Source organism: Rissa tridactyla, chromosome W (genome assembly GCF_028500815.1).
Source record: "Rissa tridactyla isolate bRisTri1 chromosome W, bRisTri1.patW.cur.20221130, whole genome shotgun sequence".
NCBI classification, from domain to species: domain Eukaryota; kingdom Metazoa; phylum Chordata; class Aves; order Charadriiformes; family Laridae; genus Rissa; species Rissa tridactyla.
In genome coordinates this window covers 8,760,967-8,781,457 of record NC_071496.1, presented here as the reverse complement: position 1 = coordinate 8,781,457, position 20,491 = coordinate 8,760,967, and the positions used below count along the sequence as shown (strand labels likewise).

At 46.1% G+C, this 20,491-nt stretch overlaps 1 protein-coding gene across 1 annotated transcript in view; it reads left to right on the top strand.

The window, feature by feature from the left end:
* Positions 1-20,491, top strand: part of LOC128901883 (single-stranded DNA-binding protein 2-like) — a 149,479-nt gene that overhangs the window by 40,728 nt on the left and 88,260 nt on the right. Inside the window, exons 3-4 of the mRNA XM_054184036.1 lie at positions 14,473-14,534; positions 17,044-17,128. Coding sequence (XP_054040011.1) covers positions 14,473-14,534; positions 17,044-17,128 — 147 coding nt within the window. The remainder of the gene's footprint in view (positions 1-14,472; positions 14,535-17,043; positions 17,129-20,491) is intronic.

Below are 20,491 nucleotides of genomic sequence, written 5' to 3'. Positions count from 1 at the left end.
AAAAACATTAGTGTATTATCAACATTATTCTCATCCTACATCCAAAACACAGCACTATACCAGCTGCTAGTAAGAAAGTTAACTCTATCCCAGCTGAAACCAGGAAAATGGTTTATAACTCTGTTGTTACTCTGATGATAGTCAGATTTGTCATGTTACCTCTAAGAGTAAAGTATTCCTTGAGGATTCTAAAATGTTTGCTCACTTCAGATTTGGAGAGAAGACTGCCACCTGCTGAATCAGTAACATTAGTCCTTGTATTTTGTATGACTTTCTTAGGAATTATTCTTGGAAAAATCTTTTTGATAACTTGGGGGGGGGGGGGTTAACCACTTTTTTGTTATGCATTTTTGAACTTAAATAAACTCCTGTCTTAATGGTGGAAAAATACAAAATATATCCTTAAAATTTTATTCAAAATATTTTAAAAATAAATATAAAACATGCTTTGTTAAAATAAGAGGTATCAGCTAAATTAATAAGTGTGGAAAGGTTTTGATACCAGTGGTGGAGGCTGCAGGGGTGGCCTCTTTGAGGAGAGTTCAGGGTCTGCCCCCTACTGGACACAGCTGGTTCCAGCCAGCTCCACAATATCCTGTCATGGTTTGGTCTGGGTTGGCAAACGACAAGACAACAGATGCTCTCCCCCACCTCTCACTCCAAGGAGATAGAGAGAGTTATGAGGTTAAAAAAACCTAAACTAATTCAATGAAATATTAATAATAAAATAAAAAAAGAAATAATGAAATAGATAAAATATATACAAAACCATATCAACCTTCCAGTGAGATGTCACTGGTAGGCACTGGGAAAGTTATAGACTGGACTCACTGACAAATGGGAACTGGATTCCAGAACACGCTGATGGGGATAGAAGGTATGCAAACTCACAGAATCCTCCTCAAACATCAGCCATTGAAGAAGCACCTAACCCTTTGCTCCCTCAGCTTCTATGCTGAGCATGGCAGATGGGCTGGAATACCCAATTGGTCAGTTTGGGTCACCTGACCTGTCCACTCCTCCCCACAGGTGTGACCCCTCCATGGGGTAAACAACCAGGTCAGCTGACCCTGGTTGCCACAGCAACAAGTGTGAGCAAGAGCCTCTCTCCCTGAACAGAAAGTGGGCTCTGCTCCACCCCGAACCAGGACATTCTGCCCCTTAGTCCATACCATTAGCACCTTGCTCAGATCACTAATCTTATCCATCACGCATGTACAGATATAAATGTATATACACACAGATCAGTACCTTATCATTTATCACTATACACAAAAATTCATTAAGTCCACTTAGTTCATAATTATAGAACTTCATCTATTATAGACGCAGGATTGAGTCTCGCCCAGGGTCAAATTTCCTTGAGGCACACATTGAGCTTCTCCATTCTCCAGCATCACCCACCAAGTACATCCAGGTCCTTGAGCAAAAACAGTCCCACAAATGGGTTTGCCTTTGCCTGAGGCAGGAAAAACCCAAACAGTTTTCCCCAGCATATTCCTTCCATGCACCACAGGGACTTTATCCCCTTCTACTGCATGTAAAAGGTCTGACTGAGCAGGACCAGCTCGATTGATGGATCCCCTGGTGTTAACTAACCAGGTAGCTTGTGCTAAATGCTTGTCCCAGTTTTTAAAGGTTCCACCCCCCATTGATTTCAGGGTGGTTTTTAACAATCCATTGTATCACTCTATTTTCCCAGAAGCTGGTGCATGACAGGGGATCTGCTATACCCACTCAATGCCATGTTCTTTTGTCCAAGTACTTGTAAGATTGTTTTTGAAATGAGTCCCATTGTCTGACTCCATTCTTTCTGGAGTACCATGTCGCCACAAGCCTTGCCTTTCAAGGCCCAGGATGGTATTCCAGGCAGTAGAATGGGGCACGGCGTAGGTTCCCAACCATCCGGTGCTTCCTTCCACCATAGCAAGCAGATAGCACTTACCCTGGTGGGTTTGAGGGAGTGTGATGTAGTCAGTTTTCCAGGCCTCCCCATGTTTATATTTCAGCCATCATCCCTCCATACCACAAAGGTTTTAACCTTTTAGCTTACTTGATTTCGGCGCATGTTTCACAGTCATGGATAACCTGCACAATAGTGTCCATGGTTAAATCCACCCCTTGGTCATGGGCCATTTATATGTTGCATCCCTTCCTTGGTGACCTGAAGTGTCATGGGCCCATGGAGCTAAAAACAGTTCACCTTTATGTTCCCACTCCAAATCTGTTGCATGAAAGGGGCCAAGCGGTTTTGGCAGAAGATAAACCCCCTTGCATTCTAACACCCCTCACCGAGGTGGGAGGCCAGGTGCGGCTAGGTTTAAATTCTGAGTGATGCCCAATTCAGCACTATCAGTCCAGTCGCGTTTAATATGCATTAAACTGTTACGATTTGGATACACTAATAGTGGACTGCACCTTCAGTCTAGTCATGCTCATGAACTAGCACGGCCACTCTCCAGTCTTTGGTCGCGTTCAGTGAGAAACCGAAACGACTAGCTACTTAAACAGTGCAGTTTATTTGAACAACAGATATACAGGTTCTTAGGATTGCCAGTGATAAATACACTGTCTGCAAAGCATGTGCAAATGAAAGGATTGTTACATATAGAAAACGCGCGACAAAGTTATAAACGATACAGCCTGGCTATAAATGTAGGGTAGAGAGTCTCTAGAGAGATTTCTAAGTTTCCTGAGGAAGCACTTGGTATAATCTAAGTCTTACCCAAAGGCGTCCCTATGAGGGGGAAGAGAGGCTCAGCCCGTCGACTGATCCCGGAAGTCAGTGATGGAATTCTTTGCGATGGTGTCTTCCCTGGGTATCCCCCCTCTCTCGGGCTATTTTTATACTATTTGTTATCTTCAAGGTGGAGTTTGAGTGACTCGAGTCATACATACTTTTATCATGATTGGTGTAAATTTCTCTCGCTTCACAATTAAAGGTATAGTTTATGAGAAATTCAGGGTGCAGACTCAAGGAGGAGTGGTCGCACCTTGGAGGCAGGTAGCCTTTGGGATGGAGGTGTGTTTTGGTATTATAATGACATTATAATGAGCAAAGTTCGCACAAAGGACAGCATTTCATCAAAATTTGACAAAATGTTGGTTCCGAGTATCGAGCGGGCAGTTAATTGGCAGCTTATCTGTTTCATGGTATCATCCCATTCCCGTATCTGCTATACATCATAAGGTAAAGCCGCGGAATAATTGCATCCTGCCCCGTACCTCATGTAGCTTCACAAGCATCCTTATCAGGGAACCACAGATGTATTCTTCATGCCAGCTGCGGCTATTTTCTACCTCAGAAGCCTCTTGATTTTATACTTTTCCTTAATGTGTGAACAATGCTGTACTTTTGTATTTTTAGCCAATTTAGTAATTATTCCACACCATCCCCACAGAGCATTGGCCACCATCCATGAGTCAGTACAGAGATCGAGTATTGGCCACATTTCTCATTCAGCAATGTCTAAGGCCAGCTGGATGGCTTTCACCTCTGCAAATTGACTCGATTCACCTTCTCCTTCAGTTGCTTCTGCGACCTGTTGTGTAGGACTCCACGCAGCAGCTTTCCACTTTCGATGTTTCCCTACAATATGACAAGACCCATCAGTGAACAGAGCATACTGTTTCTCATTATCTGAGAGTTCATTATATGGTGGGGCTTCCTCAGCATGAGTCACCACCTCCTCTGGTGGCATTGTGAAGTCTGTGCCTTCAGGCCAGTTTGTGATCACTTCTACAATTCCTGGATGATTGGGGTTTCCTATTCGAGCTCGCTGTGTGATTAAGGCAACCCACTTACTCCAGGTAGCATCAGTGGCATGATGAGTAGAAGGAACTTTACCCTTGAACATCCAGCCCAGCACTGGTAATCGGTGGATTACCGATTGAACAGGAGGAGCTGTGCTTCAGTACCAATTACCCCTGAGGCAGCTCTGACTCCTTCATATGCTGCCAGGATTTCTTTCTCAGTTGGGGTATAATTGGCCTCGGAGCCTTTATAGCCTCGACTCCAGAATCCTAGGGGTTGACCTTGAGTCTCCCCTGGTGCTCTCTGCCATAGGCTCCAGGTAGGACCATTGTCCCCGGGCTGTGGTGTAGAGCACATTTTTAATGTCCCATCCTGTTCAGACTGGTCCAAGGGCTACTGCATGCACAATCTCTTGTTTAATTTGCTCAAAGGCCTGTCATTGTTCAGGACCCCACGTAAACTCATATTTCTTTCGAGTCTCTTCATAAAGAGGTTTCACAACCTGACTATAACCTGGAATGTGCATTCTCCAAAAAACCCACAATACCTAAGCAGGCTTGTGTTTCCTTTTTGTTAGTTGGTGGTGACATAGCTGTTATTTTGTTAATCACATCCATTGGGATCTGGCGATGACCATCTTGCCACTTAATTCCCAAGAACTGGATCTCTCATGCAGGTCCCTTGACCTTACCTCTTTTTACAGCAAAACCTGCTTTCAGAAGAATCTCGATTATCTTCTTACCTTTCTTGAAACCTTCTTGTAGCTGTACTACCCCACACAATGATGTCATCAATGTATTGCAGGTGTTCTGGAGCTCCACCCTTCTCCAGTGCAGTCTGGACCAGTCCATGGCAAATAGTAGGGCTGTGTTTCCACCCCTGGGGCAGTCGATTCCAGGTGTACTGGACGCCCCTCCAGGTGACAGCAAACTGTGGCCTGCACTCTGCTGCTAAAGGAATAGAGAAAAAGGCATGAGCAATGTCAATTGTAGCATAGCACTGGGCTGCCTTGGACTCCAGTTCATACTGCAGTTCTAGCGTGTCTGGCACAGCAGCACTCAATGGTGGTGTGACTTCATTCAGGCCATGAATGGCCTTCTACTGTTAGCCGCCAGTCTCCATCAGATTTTTGCACTGGCCATATAGGGCTGTTAAAGGATGAGTGAGTCTTGCTGATCACTCCTTGGGTCTCTAGCCAACTAATCAGGTTCTGGATGGGAATTAGGGAGTCTCGATTAGTGCGATACTGTCGTCTATGGACTGTGGCAGCAGCAATTGGCACCTGCTGTTCTTTAACCCTCAGCAGTCATAGAATCATAGAATCATTTAGGTTGGAAAAGACCCTTGGCATCATCGAGTCCAACCATCAACTCCACTCTACAAAGGTCTCCCTTACACCATATCCCTTAACACCACATCTCAATGAGTCTCAAACACATCCAGGGATGGTGACTCCACCACCTCCCTGGGCAGCATATTCCAGTGTCTGACCACTCTTTCTGGGAAGAATTTTTTCCTAATGTCCGGCCTAAACCTCCCCTGCTGCAGCTTGAACCCATTCCCTCTTGTTCTATCGCTAATTACCCGTGAGAAGAGACCAGCACCAACCTCTCTACAATGTCCTTTCAAGTAGTTGTAGAGAGTGATGAGGTCTCCCCTCAGCCTCCTCTTCCTCAAACTAAACAGTCCCAGCTCCTTCCATCGCTCCTCATAAGATTTATTCTGCAGGCCCTTCACCACCTTCGTTGCCCTCCTCTGCACTCGCTCCAGCACCTTGAGATCTCTCTCGTATTGAGGTGCCCAGAACTGGACGCAATACTCAAGGTGTGGCCTCACCAGTGCTGAGTACAGGGGGACAATCACCTCCCTCCTTCTGCTGGTCACACTATTTCTAATACAAGCCAGGATGCCATTGGCCCTCTTGGCCACCTGGGCACACTGCTGGCTCATGCTCAGCCGCTTGTCAATTAGAACCCCCAGGTCCTTTTCTGCCAGGCAGCTCTCCAGCCACACTTCCCCAAGCCTGTAGCGATGCATGGGGTTGTTGTGGCCCAAGTGCAGGACCCGGCACTTGGCCTTGTGGAAGCTCATCCCGTTAGCATTGGCCCATCGGTCCAATCTATCCAAGTCTCTCTGTAGAGCCTCCCTATCCTCATGCAGATCAACACTCCCGCTTAGCTTCGTGTCATCTGCAGACTTGCTGTTGATACACTCTATGTCCTTATCAAGGTCATCAATAAAGATGTTAAACAGAAATGGTCCCAACACTGAGCCCTGAGGGACACCCCTTGTGACCGGCCGCCAGCTGGATTTAACTCCATTGACCACCACTCTTTGGGACCGCCCATCCAGCCAGTGCTTGATCCAGCAGATCGTATGCTCATCCAGGCCATGAGCAGCCAGTTTTTCCATGAGAATTCTATGGGGGACAGTGTCAAATGCTTTTCGAAAGTCTAGGTAGACAATGTCCACAGCCTTTCCCTCATCCAATAATCGGGTCATCTTGTCATAGAAGGAGATCAGGCTCGTCAGGCAGGACCTGCCTTTCCTAAACCCATGCTGACTAGGCCTGATTCCCTGTTTGTCCCTTATATGGCTTGCAATGGCACTCAAGATGATCTGCTCCATGACCTTCCCTGCTCCCGAGGTCAGACTGACAGGCCTATAGTTTCCTGGATCCTCCTTTCTGCCTTTTTTGTAGATGGGTGCTACATTTGCTACCCTCCAGCCCATTGGGACCTCCCCAGTTAGCCATGACTTCAGGTAGATCGTGGAAAGTGGCTTGGCGAGCACGTCTGCCAACTCTTTCAGCACTCTTGGATGTAACCCATCCGGTCCCATAGACTTGTGTGCATCCAAGCGATGTAGCAGGTCACTGATCACTTCCTCTTTAACTGTGATGACCTCGTTCAGCTTCCCCTCCCTGTCTCCTAGCTCAGCGGCTGGGTGCCCAGGGAACAGCTCGTTCCACTGCTAGAGACTGAGGCAAAGTAGGCGTTGAGCACCTCAGCCTTTTCCTCATCCTTTGTGACTATGTTTCCCTCTGCATCCAATAAGGGAGGGGGATTTTCCGTAACCCTCCTTTTGTTGTTAATGAATTTATAGAAACATTTTTTGTTATCCTTAACAGCTGTAGCCAGGTTGAACTAAATGATGGTGATAATGAGACTGAGTGTTTCTGGGTAAGAATCAGGGGCAGGGCTAACAAGGCAGATATCGTAGTAGGAGTCTGTTATAGACCGCCCAATCAGGATGAGGAGGCAGATGAAATATTCTATAAACGGCTGGGAGAAGTCTCAAGATCGCGAGCTCTTGTCCTCGTGGGGGACTTCAATTTGCCGGACATCTGCTGGGAATACAATACAGCAGGGAGGGAACAGTCTAAAAGGTTCCTGGAATGTACTGGGGATAACTTCCTGACACAGCTGGTGAGAGAGCCAACTAGGGAAGGTGCCCTGCTGGATCTGTTGTTTGTAAACAGGGAAGGTCTTGTGGGGGATGTGAAGGTTGGAGGCCGTCTTGGGAACAGTGACCATGAAATGACAGAGTTTTCGATTCTGCGAGAAGCAAGGAGGGGGGTCAGCAGAACGGCTACCTTGGACTTCCGGAGGGCGGACTTTGGGCTTTTCAGGATCCTGGTTGACAAAGTCCCCTGGGAGGCAGTCCTCCAGGGCAAAGGAGCCCAGGAAGCCTGGATGATTTTCAAGAAGGAAGTCTTAAAGGCGCAGGAGCAGGCTGTCCCCATGTGCCAGAAGACAAGCCGTCGGGGAAAAAGACTGGCCTGGCTAAACATGGACCTAGTGTTGCAACTTAGGGAAAAAAAGAGGATCTATGGCCTCTGGAAGGAAGGGCAGGCCACTCAAGAGGACTACAAAGAGGTAGTGAAGCTATGTAGGGAAAAAATCAGGAGGGCCAAAGCCCAGCTAGAACTAAACCTGGCTTCTGTTGTCAAGGACAACAAAAAAAGTTTCTATAAATATATTAGCAATAAGAAGAGGACTAAGGATTATCTCTGTCCTCTAGTAGATGGGGCCGGCAACATAGTGACCAAGGATGAGGAAAAGGCTGAGGTACTTAATGCCATCTTTGCCTCAGTCTTCAGCAGTAGGACCAGTTGTTCCCTGAGTACCCAGACCCCTGAGCTAGAAGACAGGGATGGGGAGCAGAATGAAGCCCCTGTAATCCAAAGGGAAACGGTGAGGGACCTGCTTCAGCACCTGGAGGTGCACAAATCTATGGGGCCGGATGGGATTCATCCAAGGGTACTGAAGGAGCTGGCGGAAGTGCTCGCCAGGCCACTTTGCATCATTTATGAGCAGTCCTGGACAACCAGGGAGGTCCCAGCTGACTGGAGGTTAGCAAATGTGACACCCATCCACAAGAAGGGCCGGAAGGAGGATCCGGGGAACTACAGGCCAGTCAGTCTGACCTCAGTGCCCGGGAAGGTCATGGAACAGATCCTCCTCAGTGCCATTACACGGCACATGCAGGAGAACAGGGTGATCAGGCCCAGTCAGCATGGGTTCATGAAGGGCAGGTCATGCCTATCAAACCTAATATCCTTCTATGATAAGGTGACCCACTTAGTGGATGAGGGAAAAGCTGTGGATGTTATCTACTTGGATTTTTGCAAAGCTTTTGACACTGTTTCCCACAGCATTCTCCTGGAGAAACTGGCTGCTCGTGGCCTGGACAGGTGTACTCTTCACTGGGTAAAAAACTGGCTGGATGGCCGTGCCCAGAGAGTGGTGGTGAATGGAGTTCAATCCAGTTGGTGTCCGGTCACAAGTGGTGTCCCCCAGGGCTCGGTACTGGGGCCGGTTCTCTTTAATATCTTTATCAATGATCTGGATGAAGGGATCGAATGCACCCTCAGTAAGTTCGCAGATGACACTAAACTGGGTGGGAGTGTTGATCTGCTTGAGGGTAGGTTGGCTCTGCAGAGGAATCTGGACAGGCTGGACCGATGGGCTGAGACCAATGGTATGAGGTTCGACAAGGCTAAGTGCCGGGTCCTGCACTTGGGTCACAACAACCCCATGCAGCGCTACAGGATTGGGGCAGAGTGGCTCGAAAGCAGCCCGACAGAAAAGGACCTGGGGGTGGTGGTTGACAGCCGGCTGAATATGATCCAGCAGTGTGCCCAGGTGGCCAAGAAGGCCAACAGCATCCTAGCCTGTGTCAGGAACAGTGTGGTGAGCGGGACTAGGGAAGTGATCATGCCCCTGTACTCGGCACTGGTGAGGCCCCACCTCGAGTACTGCGTTCAGTTTTGGGCCCCTCGCTACAAGAGGGACATTGAGGTGTTGGAGCGTGTCCAGAGAAGGGCTACAAAGCTGGTGAGGGGTCTGGAGGACAAACCTTGTGAGGAATGACTGAGGGAGCTGGGGGTGTTTAGCCTGGAGAAGAGGAGGCTGAGGGGAGACCTTATCACCCTCTACAACTACCTGAAAGGAGGTTGCAGAGAGATGGGGGCTGACCTCTTCTCCCTGGTGACAAGTGATAGGACGAGAGGAAACGGGTTCAAATTATGTCAGGGGAGGTTTAGATTGGATATTAGGAAACATTTTTTCACTGAAAGGGTTATTAAACATTGGAATAGGCTGCCCAGGGAGGTGGTGGATTCACCATCCCTGGAGGTGTTTAAAAAAAGGGTAGATGGGGCACTTAGGGACATGGTTTAGAAGTGGCTTTTGTCAGGGTAGGTTAAAGGTTGGACTTGATGATCTTAAAGGTCCCTTCCAACCTCAGCAATTCTATGATTCTAGCTGTGCTTTGGTTCTCCTAATTCTCTCCCTGCATAGCTTTGCTATATCTTTATAGTCTTCATGAGAGACCTGCCCCCTCTTCCAGAGGTCATAGACTCTCCTTTTGTTCTGGAGGTCCAGCCAAAGGTCCCTATTTAGCCAGGCCGGTCTCCTTCCCCGCCTACTTGTTTTTCGGCACACGGGGACAGCCTCCTCCTGTGCCTTTAAGACTTCTCTCTTGAAGTATGTCCAGCCTTCCTGGGCTCCTATATCCTTCAGGGCAGCCTCCCAAGCGATTTTGTCAAGCAGTCTTCTGAACAGGTCAAAGTTTGCCCTCCGGAAGTCTAAGGTGGCAGTTTTACTAACCCCTCTCCTTGTTTCTCCAAGAATCAAAAACTCAATCATCTCATGATCACTGTGCCCTAGACGGCCACCAACCTTTACTTGCCCCACATGTTCTTCCCTGTTCACAAGAAGCAGGTCCAGGAGGGCACCTTCCCTGGTCGGCTCACTTACCAGCTGTGTGAGGAAGTTATCTTCCACACATTCCAGGAACCTCCTGGATTGTTCCCTCTCTGCTGTGTTGTATTCCCAGCAGAGAGCCGGGAGGTTGAAGTCCCCCACAAGAACAACAGCAAGTGACTGCGAGATTCCCCCCAGCTGCTTATAGAAAGCTTCATCCGCCTCACTGCTTTGGTCGGGAGGTCTATAGCAGACTCCCACAGCGATATCAGCTTTATCGGCCCTTAACCTAATCCAAACACTCTCCACCCCATCATCACTATACTTGATTTCCGAGCTCTCATAGCATTCTCTAACATACAGGGCCACTCCACCGCCTCTCCTTTCCTGTCTGTCCCTCCTGAAGAGCTTGTAGCCATCGATTGTGGCACTCCAGTCATGTGAGGCATCCCACCACATTTCTGTGATAGCCACTATGTCATAGTTTTCCTGGTGCATCATGGCTTCAAGCTCCCCCTGTTTGTTGCGCATACTGCGTGCATTGGTATAGATGCACTTCAGATGTGCCAGTGACTCCAGCACCTTTTTGTGAGTGTGGGCCCCATTTCCCACCAGACCCCTCCCAAGTGCTTCCATGATTTCTAAACATCTATCCCTTCTCTCAAATGGAATGGCAGAGTGAGAGTCCTCGCTAGTCCACCATCCTTCAAGCCCTGGCATGCCTCCCTTGGGTTTAGTCCTGACAGGCCCAGTTATCTCCCCTTCCCCCCTCATATCTAGTTTAAAGCCCTGTCAATGAGCCTTGCTAACTCCTGCCCCAAAATTCTTTTCCCCTTCTGGGACAGGTGCATCCCACCTGCCACCAGCAGGCCAGGTGACTCATATAGCAGCCTATGATCAAAAAACCCAAAGCCCTGCTGATAACACTAGTCCCACCACAGAAAGGTCATCTGAAAGGTCAGGTAAGGTAGACAGGTGTGTGATATCCTCAGTCTCTACAGCTGCTTTACCAAAAGCCCACCCATACCCTTTTGGGTCTTTGAAATACCCTTTCTTGAGGTAGTCTATGCCAAGGATGCACGGAGCATCTGGGCCAGTCACAATGGGGTGCTTCTCCCATTTATTCCCATTCAGGCTCACTTCAGCCTCCAGTACAGTCAGTTCTTGAGACCCACCTGTCACTCCAGAAATAGTGACAGGTTTTGTCCCTTTACGATTCAATGGCAGTAGGGTGCACTGTGCACCAGTGTCCACCAGGGCTTTATACTTTGTGGCTCTAATGTGCCAGGCCATGGAATCCACGCAGTCCAATAAACTCTGTTGTCCCTCTCCTCCTCCTGGCTGGAGGCAGGGCCCCTCTAATGTTGAGAACATCATCTACAATTAGCAGATAAGCTCCTATCCAGACCAGAGAACCTCTTACTGTGGACTGGAGCAGCCGCTCTCCTGCAAAAATTCTTTCTTCCATCTGCTTTACCTTGCAACTCAAGCACTTGCGCTTGTAGGACCGGGGTAGGGTTTTTTTTATCCCATTTACTCATATCATCTCCATAGTTGCAGAGACAAAGCCACAGGAAATCTCGGAGTGGGTCCTGTTTCTCTTGAATCAGTTTCATAGGAGGGCGTTTTTTTCTTAATGACTGAGATGTGGGTCTGTTGAGGGGAAGAGTGGGATTCTTTCTCCATCCCAGACTGTTTTTCAAACAGTTGCTCATTTTTCTTAGCTATTCCCTCATTTTGCTCTGCTATTGTCTTGGTCATTTCCTCTGTTTTCTCAGTCATTTTTTCCACGGCTGCCACAGTGAGGGGAGGAGAGAGACTGTCTTCATACTGTCGTACCCTCGTACCCTGCTAGCCACTTCATTTATAGTTGGTGCATCAACATCGGATCCTCCCCAAACCATGGTTGACAATGTATGGGAGTACATCGATGGTGGACTCTGCACAAACTTTCTTAGTAAAGATTGTTTGCATAGTGTGTGAGCTGATGCAGGCAGGATGCAGGAACAACCACAAAACCATGGATGAAAGGGAAAGAACAAGTTTAATCTCGATACCTCACGGACCGGGGAATCTCCAAAGCAACACCCGGGCAGAGGCACACAAGCAGGGAACGTGGGCACCGCGAAGTGAGAGAGAGTCCTTGTCAGCAAGAGTCCTTGGCAGCGAGAGAGTCCTTGTTAGCAAGAGTGCACGTGGACTCCCTGTTCTTGCTGGTATTTCAAGGGTTCAAGCAGGCCTAGTTTTCCCACTGTGCTTTGATCTTCTTCAACAACAGGCCGGGATTCTCAAGCAGCTAGATAAGGTGTCCCTGAGTCCATCGCAGACTTCTGTCATCTAAGTGCAAGTGTTTTACTTGCAAGCACCCAAGACTGAACAACAATTAGTGTGATATACGTGTTTCCCAGCACCCCAGGTATGAGTCACTTGAGCGTATTTACAATTCTCCTCGCCGATCTTCCGTTGCTTTCCCACACATGGCATTTCATCAGGGTCTACGTTCACTCGCCAGTCAACATAAATCACTTCTTGCACAGCCAGTTCCCTCAGGTATTTGATACCTTTTTCCATGCTGGTCCATTTGCTTGGATGGCATTCGATATCATCCTTGAAGGGATACCTGCCTTTTACAGCTGATAGCAGTCACCTCCAGAGACTGACGGTGTTTGTCTTCTTTCTAATTGCTTTATCAATACCTCTATCTTTTCCCATGTTTCCCAATTGCCTGGCTTTTCTACCGTCTAAATCTACGGAATCCGCTCCATTGTCCCAGCATCGGAGCAACCAGGAGATAAGTGTCTCCCCTTCATAACGACTAAAGTCCTTCCTTATATTTCGCAAATCCTTCATAGAGAAGGATTTAATGATTATCTCTGCATCTGAATCTTCCTCCTGCATTGACACTGCTGAGAAGGACCCTCTCCCATGCTATCTGGCATGAGCTGGTCTTTATCATAAGGGGCAGGGGAACAAGCTGATCTTGTTTTCTGTTTCCTGTTCACCAGGGCAACTTGTACCAGTTCTGATGGAGTTTGAGTACCAGCAGTACCCGTTGTTGAAGCAGCTGGAGTAGTGACAGTAGCAGCTGGTGCTTATACAGGTGGGGGCAGAGGATGGCTGGTGCCAGTGTAGGGGGGGAAGCTTGGGGAGTAGTTTGTGTCCGTGCACAGCTGCAAATTTGCCCATGGGATATGAGCAGCAGCAACACATGTCACGCAATACCCACTCCTGCACTGATGTTTAATACAAACCCACCCCTGCAACACATTCAGGAGGACCAGCAACAAAATCACAATCTTCTGAAAGTAATATTCATTTCCTATACAACCCAAAGGGTTTCCATCCCCAAGCCATTTCAGCATATTGAAGAATCCAACCTTTTGCTCCCTCAGCTTTTATGCTGAGCATGGCAGATGGGCTGGAATACCCGATTGGTCAGTTTGGGTCACCTGACCTGTCCACTCCTCCCCACAGGTGCGACCCCTCCATGGGGTAAACAACCAGGTCAGCTGACCCTGGTTGCCACAGCAACAAGTGTGAGCAAGAGCCTCTCTCCCTGAACAGAAAGTGGGCTCTGCTCCACCCCAAACCTCACTGCAGAACAAAGCTGAGCCCATCAAAAAAGTTGGTGGCACCCCTGTGAAAACATATTTAATAAAGGACACAAATGCCAGATGAGTAGAGGAGGGAAGAAAAAAATGTGAGAAATGACTGTACAAACACCAAGGTCATTGAGGAAGGAGGGGCTCCAGATATGTGAGCAGAGATTCGCCTGCAGCCCCCTGTTGGAAGAGACCACGGTGGAGCAGATATCCACACTGCAGCCTGTGGTGGACCCCATGACAGAGTAGTTGGATATTTCCTGAAGGAAACTGCGGCCTGTGGAAAACCCATGCTCAGGCAGATTTTTTCCTGAAGGACTTCAGCCCATCGAAGGACCCATGCTGGAGCAGGGGAAAAGTTTTATGAGGAAGGAGTGTCAGAGAGGAATTGTTATGCCCTGACTGTAATCCCCCAGAGGCTCAGGGATGATGCGGGTGGGGAGGTAGAAGGAGTTGGGAATGCAGGAGCAAAGTTGAGCCTGAGAAAAGGGGGGAGTGGGGAAAAGGTGTTATTTTAACTTTTTATTTTGTTTCTCATCATCCTACTCTATTTTTTAATTGGCAATAAATTAAATTAATTTTCCCCAAGTCGAATCTGTTTTGCCCATGATAGTAAATGGTGAGTGATTTCTTGTCTTTATCTCAACCCATCCTATTTTCTCCCTCTGTCCTGCTGAGGAGGGGGAGCAAGAGAGCTGCTGGGTTGGAATTTCACCCATAGCCAAGGTCAACCCACCATAGTGTGATGAAGTAAATAATACGTCCACCCAGACTGATTATGATAAAGCCTTTCATAACTACAAAATCTTTTATTCTTCCTTTTTTACTACCTGAATAAGTTAAGTAATGCTTTTTAGTCACAGTGATCACAAAAAGAGTACAGACTGTTTTTACTGTTTTTCCTCAGATAGGATGGGAAAAAAACATCATACTAGGGGAGCCCCCAGGATTCTTGCACTCCTGGTGGTGGTAAGTGTCAATTTTCTTTTCCTCTGATTATTAGAATATGTTCATTGTGAATTTCAACATCTGGAGGCAAGAAATTCAGGTGAACATTGTAAAAAGGATGTGAAGATAAGTATCAAGAACTATTTTCTCATAAAGTTTTGAAAGAACAGAAAATTAGATATAGGAGAATATATAGATATCAGATATAGGAAAAGAAATATTGAATAACAGATTGATAAGGCAGCATCTTTGAAAGAAGATGGCCTGCATTTCTTTGTTTACCACCTTTTATTAAATTGTTATTTAAGAGATCATTCTCTATATCCTGAATAACTACATTTGAAAGAAATATATACAGAGACTCTGCAAATATATGTGAGTTTCCTCAGTCTTTAGTGCACATTTTAGTCATGGGAATAGCATATGAAATCCATTAGCTGAACCCAAGCTACAAGCATTTTTGAGAGACAGTATATGTTAGCATGAGCTTGGAGCTGTAGTAGCTGTTTTTGCAATTTCTTTTAGCTCAGAATATGGGTAGGACACAGAGCTGACTCGTAATTTTTTATGCATGATGCTCCTTACTTATTTATCTTGGTGTCTAGAGAAAATATACACATTTTACATATATATGCACATTTGTATATATAAAAATACCAAGGCAAAAAGAGACTCCGATTTAGCATTGATTTGAATATATACAATATGGTTACATTTGCAATAATTCAAAATCATGGAGAATATGGACAACCATCCATGCAAAAATTCTGTACAAGAATTAAGCTATAAGTTGTAAAGCAGTCTGTAGTCCTACTTGAATATAAAACCCCATGTGATCTGTACAGCTGTGTGGAAGATGACATATGCTTTATTGACCTTTCTGCTTTTAATTAAGTGATGGAAGCCTGACAAGGATAACTTGTTCCTCATACCTCTGATGTCTGCATTGTCCTTAATTTTGATCATCTGCAGCAGAGTGGTCAAATTTTCCACAATTCTGAACTATGGTGCTGGGTTAAGTTAGAGGGTTAAGTCTAAAACAATAAAGAAAAAAAAATGGAACTAACAAATTTTATTATTTTAATTGTTCTAGCATATAGATAATTTCATTATAGAAACTTTGAGGCTAACATTCCTACCATAACAAAATATTCAGTGTCAGGTCCTGCACCTGGGTCACAACAACCCCATGCAGAGCTACAGGTTTGGGGAAGATTGCTGAAAAGCTGCCCAGTGGAAAACGACCTGGGGGTGTTGGTCGACTGCAGGCTGAATATGAGCCAGCAGTGTGCCCAGGTGGCCAAGAAGGCCAATGGCATCCTGGCTTGTATCAGGAACAGTGTGGCCAACCGGACTAGGGAAGTGATCATCCCTTTGTACTCAGCACTGGTGAGGCCCCACCTCGAGTACTGTGTTCAGTTTTGGGCCTCTCACTGCAAGACCTTGAGGTGCTGGAGTGCGTCCAGAGAAGGGCAATGAAGCTGGTGAGGGGTCTGGAGAACAAGTGTTACAAGGAGCAGCTGAGGGAGCTGGGGTTGTTTAGTCTGGAGAAGAGGAGGCTGAGGGGAGACCTTATTGCTCTCTACAACTACCTGAAAGGAGGTTGCAGAGAGGTGGGGGTCGGTCTCTTCTCCCAAGTAACAGGCGATAGGACAAGAGGAAACAGCCTCAAGTTGCACCAGGGGAGGTTTAGACTGGATATTAGGAAAAATTTTTACACTGAAAGGGTTGTCAAACATTGGAACAGGCTGCCCAGGGAAGTGGTTGAGGTACCATCCCTGGAGGTATTTAAAAGACCTATAGATGTGGTGCTTAGACACATAGTTTAGTGGTATACTTGGCAGTGCTAGGTTAACGGTTGGATGTGATGATCTTAAATGTCTTTTCCAACCAAAATGATTCTATGATCTTATATACTGTTTCCTAACAGTTCAGAGATACTTGCAGTGTGTTAGAAATGATTCATGTATAACTCCATTTTAGGCAGGGAAGACTTATTGGAGTATCATAATTTCCTTTTACTCTTCTGTTTTCTAGTTTTATCCATACATTTGTTTCTCTAGGAACTTTTGTTTAAAGGACAGTATTGGAACTTGGAAGAACTTCCATTTTTCTCTTCATTTTCTTGCCTTTTCACAACATCCCAGTATTACTGTATGAATCTGTGCCTTCCAGTGCTTTATGGTAGTAAGTTATGGCAGTTGCAGAGGTATGAGGTTAAATGCAGAGCTCTATTAATTTTCTTTGTACTCTGAAAGCTTGGATATTAGACTAGCTTCTTGGTTTATACTACAGTGGTTTTAAAGAAATACAAGCACTGCTTGCTTCAGAGAATCAGATAACAGGTAACAGGACTTGATTCCTCATAGATGTTTTACAAAGCTGAATTCTTTCATAGAGGTAAGTGTTTTCGGGTCTTGGCTAGAAAGTGATATTTCACACATATATATGTGTGGTGTGTGTGTACACCATAAAATCTATGGTAATTGCAATGATTTTCTCACCATATCTCTTACTTCTTAACTTGCAGTGTATTTTGGGATCTCTACTGTGCAGCTCCAGAAAGACAAGAAACATGTGAACATTCAAGTGAAGCAAAAGCCTTTCATGACTATGTAAGTTTTATATATCTTTATAATGTTTTTATTAATTGTTATCATGTATGTATGAATGTGACAGAGAAATATTTCTGCAGGATGGTGACTCAGAAATGCAGGAGTTTGTCATATATAAGTAACTCTCATTTGCTTTCCAGGGATGCCTTAGAATTAAGACTGTCTAATCCTGTGATTACCTAGTTTCACATAGGAAACTCCTGGAATCTCTCTCACAGGTCAAAGCGCTGTCCCATACATTAATAAAGAATGAAGGATGTCCTTCTCTCTCTCCCTCTCAGACACATCAGCCTGGCCTCAGTCATAAAAACCCAGGCCAAATAGAAGCACAGATATGTGCCGTCCAAATAATTGTATCCTGTCAATGCTGAAGAGAAGACAGTTCAGTAGATGGAATTGATCCCATGGCTACTGACAGGACCATACTGATTTAACATATGATTATTCTTTAGATATTTTGGTATCCTGAAATAAGTATTTTTTGTTACAGTAGTAAACACTTATGCGTCATAGAACAAGTTAAATATAAATCATCTAGTCTACTAGAGCAAAAGAAAAAGGGGAAAGAACAAAAGTATTATGCTGATTTTGATGCCACTGAGTTCCAGTTCAAAACACAGCAGGTTATGTTTTGCCTGCAAGGGCCAAAAAAAAGTTCGAGAAACTAGGGACAACATCAACACTGTAACAGTTTTCCATTCCTTTTTTTAATATTCTCGTAATGTAAACAGAGAACTCCAGCACTCTGGAACTGCATTCCAGAGTTGGAATGGAATTTGGGATACATTTACTATGACAGCACTTCTTCATCTGTTGATTTCACAGAATCACAGAATGATAGGGGTTGGAAGGGACCTCTGGAGATCATCTAGTCCAACCCCCTTTCCTTTTTACCAACAAAATCCTCAGGTAACTGACTGAGCTGGGTTTAACATTCCTTTGGCCAATCATATAATATAAAGAAAGAATATAAATACTCCCCCAGTTACATAATTCTGAAACCTCTTTCCTTAAGTATTTTCTAATTCTGCCTTAAAAATATTTTTTAATTATTGCAGAAAAATATTTCTACACAAAATTAAAAGTAGGCTGCCATACGACAATGCCTTATAAACAGAAATTTGGAAAAATTTAGGCAAATCACCCAAGTGATCATTTTCCACTGTCTATTTCATTTCAAGATACTGACACAAATTGTCATAATCTGATGACAGTTCAGCATCCTATAATATGTGAACTAATGGTGATCTTGCCTTATTTGTAGTTAACAAAGACTATGTTACAAATGCACCATTACAACTAATAGAACTTTTAAGGAAATTTTACTTATAGAAACATAGAATTGCCTAGGTTGGAAGGGACCTTTTAGATCATCGAGTCCAACCATCAACCGAACTCTGACAAAAACCATCACTAAACCATATCTCTAAGCACTATGTCGACCCGTCTTTTGAATACGTCCAGGGATGGTACCTCAACCACTTCCCTGGGCAGCCTGTTCCAATGCTTGACAACCCTTTCAGTGTAAAAATTTTCCCTAATATCCAGTCTAAACCTCCCCGGCACAACTTGAGACCATTTCCTCTTGTCCTATTGCCTGTTACTTGGGAGAAGAGACTGACACACACCTCTCTACAGCCTCCTTTCAGGTAGCTGTAGAGAGCGATAAGGTCTCCCCTCAGCCTCCTCTTCTCCAGACTAAACAACCCCAGCTCCCTCAGCTGCTCCTTGTAACACTTGTTCTCCAGACCCCTCACCAGCTTCATTGCCCTTCTCTGGACACACTCCAGCACCTCAATGTCTTTTTTTGTGGTGAGGGGCCCAAAACTGAACACAGTACTCGAGGTGGGGCCTCACCACTGCAGAGTACATGGGGACGATCACTTCCCTAGTCCTGCTGACCACACTGTTCCTGATACAAGCCAGGGTGCTGTTGGCCTTCTTGGCCTCCTGGGCACACTGCTGGCTCATATTCAGCAGGCAGTCGACGAACGCCCCCAGGTCCTTTTTTGCCAGACAGTTTTCCAGCCACTCTTCCCCAAGCCTGTAGCATTGCATGGGGTTGGTGTGACCCAAGTGCAGGACCTGGCACTTGGCCTTGTTGAACCTCATACCATTGGCCTTGGCCCATTGATCCAGTTTGTCCAGATCCCTCTGCAGAGCCTTACTACCCTCAAGCAGGTTGACACTCCCACCTAACTTACTGTCATCTGCAAACTTACTGAGGGTGCACTCGATCCCCTCCTCCAGATCATTGATCAAGATATTAAAGAGAACCAGCCCCGGTACCAAGCCCTGGGGGACACCACTGGTGACTGGCCGCCAACTGGATTTAACTCCATTCACCACCACTCTCTGGGCCCAGCCCTCAAGCCAGTTTTTTTACCCAGCAAAGAGTGCTCCTGTCCAAGCCATGAGCAGCCAGTTTCTTCAGGAGGATGCTGTGGGAAACTGTATCAAGGCCTTACTAAAGTCCAGGTAAACAACATCCACAGCCTTTCCCTCATCCACCAAGTGGGTCACTTTGTCATAGAAGGAGATCAGGTTTGTCAAGCAGGACCTGCCTTTCATGAACCCATGCTGACTGGGCCTGATCACCTGGTTGTCCTTCATGTGCTGCATAATGGCACTCAGGATGATCTGTTCCACGACCTTCCCAGGCACCGAGGTCAGACTGACAGGCCTGTAGTTCCCCAGATCCTCCTTCTGGCCCTTCTTGTGGAATGGGCCTGATATTTGCTAGCCTCCAGTCAACTGGGAATGGGACCTCCGTGGTTTGCCAGGACTGCTGGTAAATGAGGGAAAGTGGCTTGGTGAGCACTTCTGCCAGCTCCCTCTGTACCCTCGGGTGGATCCCATCCGGCCCCATAGACCTGTGTATGTCCAGGTGTTGGAGCAGGTCCCTCACCATTTCCCCTTGGATTACGGGGGCTTCATTCTGCTCCCTGCCCCTATCTGCTAGCTCAAGGGTCCAGGTACTCAGGGAATAACCAACTCTACTAGTAAAGTCTGAGGCAAAGAAGGCATTAAGTACCTCAGCCTTCTCCTCATCCTTTGTCACCATGTTACTGCCTTCATCTGATAAAGGATGGAGATTCTCCTCAGTCCTCCTTTTATTACTAATGTATTTATAGAAGCTCTTTTTATTGTTCTTAACATCCAAAGCCAGTTTAAGTTCTAGTTGGGCTTTGGCCCTTCTAATTTTCTCCCTACATAGCCTCACAACATCTTTGTAGTCTTCCTGAGTGGCCTGCCCCTTCTTCCAAAGGCCATAAACTCTCCTTTTTTCCCCCTGAGTTGTATCCATATATCTCTGTTCAAACAGGCCTGTCTTTCTCCCCAACGGCTCATTTTTCAGCACGT